General features: G+C 38.1%; 1 protein-coding gene across 1 annotated transcript; it reads right to left on the bottom strand.

Annotated features, from left to right (window-relative positions):
* Positions 1 to 545: 545 nt before the first annotated feature.
* Positions 546 to 1,385, bottom strand: LOC108710502 (olfactory receptor 11A1). Its single transcript, XM_018251636.1, has one exon. It carries the CDS (start codon positions 1,383 to 1,385, stop codon positions 546 to 548), a length of 840 nt encoding a protein of 279 aa, XP_018107125.1.
* Positions 1,386 to 2,269: the final 884 nt, after the last annotated feature.

Raw genomic sequence — 2,269 nt, 5'->3', positions numbered from 1 at the left:
CTTTTTGAACCAATAAACGAAATAATAACAAAAGAAAGTATGCAACTAATCACAAACACAGCCTGTATCTGTGATTATAACACCCAATTATCACTGGAAGGTTTATTTACTAAAATATGAATTTATCTAATTTTTTAAATAAAAAAAACCACGACCAAACTCCAATAACCAATTCTTACCCCTCTAAATTATTATTAAAAAACAACATGATTTAATCTGTTTGGGTAAAAACTCAATAAAATTGAGAGAAAGTACGATTTCTACGAGTTTTTTCCCAAAATCCCTTTTTCCTGAAAAGCCCGAATTTTTCAGATTTTTGCCTGAAAAGCTTGGATTTCAGGCTAAATCCAGCGTAGACCACAGAGACTTCAAAATAGGACAGGGACCTCTGCCACTGACTTATACACAACCTCAGCAGGTCTGAGATGGTGGATTTTCAGATTCGCGCTTTTTGCTACATCAGGCTTTAATAAATCTCAAAAAATTAAAGTTGAAAAAAAAACCCTGAAAAATTTGACTTTTTTCCCAAAAAGCCAGACCAGAGTTTAGTAAATAACCCCATTAAACTTCTGAAAACATTTTCGCAATGCTGTTTGCATTTCATTGTTCTTCAGGCTATAGATGACAGGATTGAATAACGGCGACACAACTGTGCACAGAAGAGATAGGAACTTGCTTATGTTCCGTGTGTGACCTCTAGAAGGTGTGATATAAATGGCAATGAGAGTCCCATAATATGTGCACACTACAGTTAAGTGGGAGCTACAAGTGGAGAAGGCTTTCTCTCTACCAGTTAATGATGGGATCCTAAGTATAGTGAGAAATATACAGACATAGGTTGTTATAATAAATGCAGGTTCCATAACAGTTTCAGGGACACCTAAAGAAATGAGGGTCATTTGAACCACGGTGGTATCAGAGCATGACAGTTTCAGAAGAGGATCAAGGTCACAAAAGATATGGTCAATTATATTTGGGCCACACAATATTAAATTGTTTACCATAACAACAATTATTAGTGTTACAATGAAGCCCAAAACCCAAGAGCAAGTGGCCAGCTGACAGCAAAGGGTAAAATTCATAATGGTTGCATAATGTAGCGGCCTGCAAATGGCCAAGTATCTGTCGTAGGACATCACTGTGAGCAGAAAACATTCTATCGAAGTGCAGGAGGCAAACACAAAGAACTGGCAGAGGCAACCAACAATGCTCACTAAAGTGCTTTGATCCCATATTGCAGGTAGCATTGTTGAGCTGACGGTTATGGTTATTGTGATATCAATTACAGCCAGGTGACTTAGGAAGAAGTACATGGGAGAATTAAGAAGAAGCCGAGTACTGGAGACCAGAGAAATTATGAGAAGATTCCCAGCAGTGGCGGCCATAGAGATCACAAGGAGAGCAAAGAACAGTATTAGCCTGAAGTTGTGTAGATTCTGGAACCCCAGGAGCCAGAGTTCTGTAATGACTGTCTGGTTTTGTCTTATAACAATCTAATAAAAAACAGAAAACACACATCTATTTTTTTAAAACTCTGTTTTTCTGGCAATAGCACAAGGGGCATTTTCTTAACCAAGACATTTCGTGTATGTGGTTGACAAAACAACTATAAATATTCCTCCACAGGTAAGTAATGTAAGTGGTCTAATGAAAACAGTCAAGAGGTCCCCTTCTTTCTGCTGCTTCCACTAATCTTCAGCCAGTGGCATAACTAGATGTTACTGGAACCCACAGCACAAAAAAATGAGGAACCCCAAACTCTCCAGAGGTTATTCTGTTTTACCAAAATATATAAAAATTACTCATTAATTAGAGCCTCATGGGGCCCCTATACCTCCTGTGCCCCCTGCAGCCTCAGGGTCTGCTTCCTCTGTAGTTACACCTCTGTCTTCAGATAAACTCCAGGCTCCAACTAATGACTGAATTGTCCTTTATACTAAAGATGAATGGTGTGTGTCTGTTTACCATGATTTAAGGTGTGTATCTGTTTTCAAACAATGTTAAGTAAGGGTGTGGGTGGGAAAGTGCTAGAATTAAATCTCATGGCCATTTATGGAAAGACTGCCATTGTATTTTGGGGACACTGGTATGTCCTTAAAGGGGGGGGTTGTCACCCTACGAAATAAGTATAAACCCTGAACTAACAAAATAAAGTTTACTTACAGTATATACATTTTTTAAAAATGTTGTTTCCTTCATTATTTTGGGATCCACAATTAGAGCATACAGGCAGGCACCATTTTGTGTAAACTGTTATCTAGGCAAATTT

Source organism: Xenopus laevis, chromosome 3L (assembly GCF_017654675.1).
Source record: "Xenopus laevis strain J_2021 chromosome 3L, Xenopus_laevis_v10.1, whole genome shotgun sequence".
NCBI classification, from domain to species: domain Eukaryota; kingdom Metazoa; phylum Chordata; class Amphibia; order Anura; family Pipidae; genus Xenopus; species Xenopus laevis.
This window is presented reverse-complemented; position numbering and strand designations above follow the sequence as displayed.

What these genes read in the sequence shown, in the direction of transcription:
- LOC108710502 (XM_018251636.1), bottom strand. Translation starts at nt 1,385, where the DNA reads ATGGCCGCCACTGCTGGGAATCTTCTCATAATTTCTCTGGTCTCCAGT.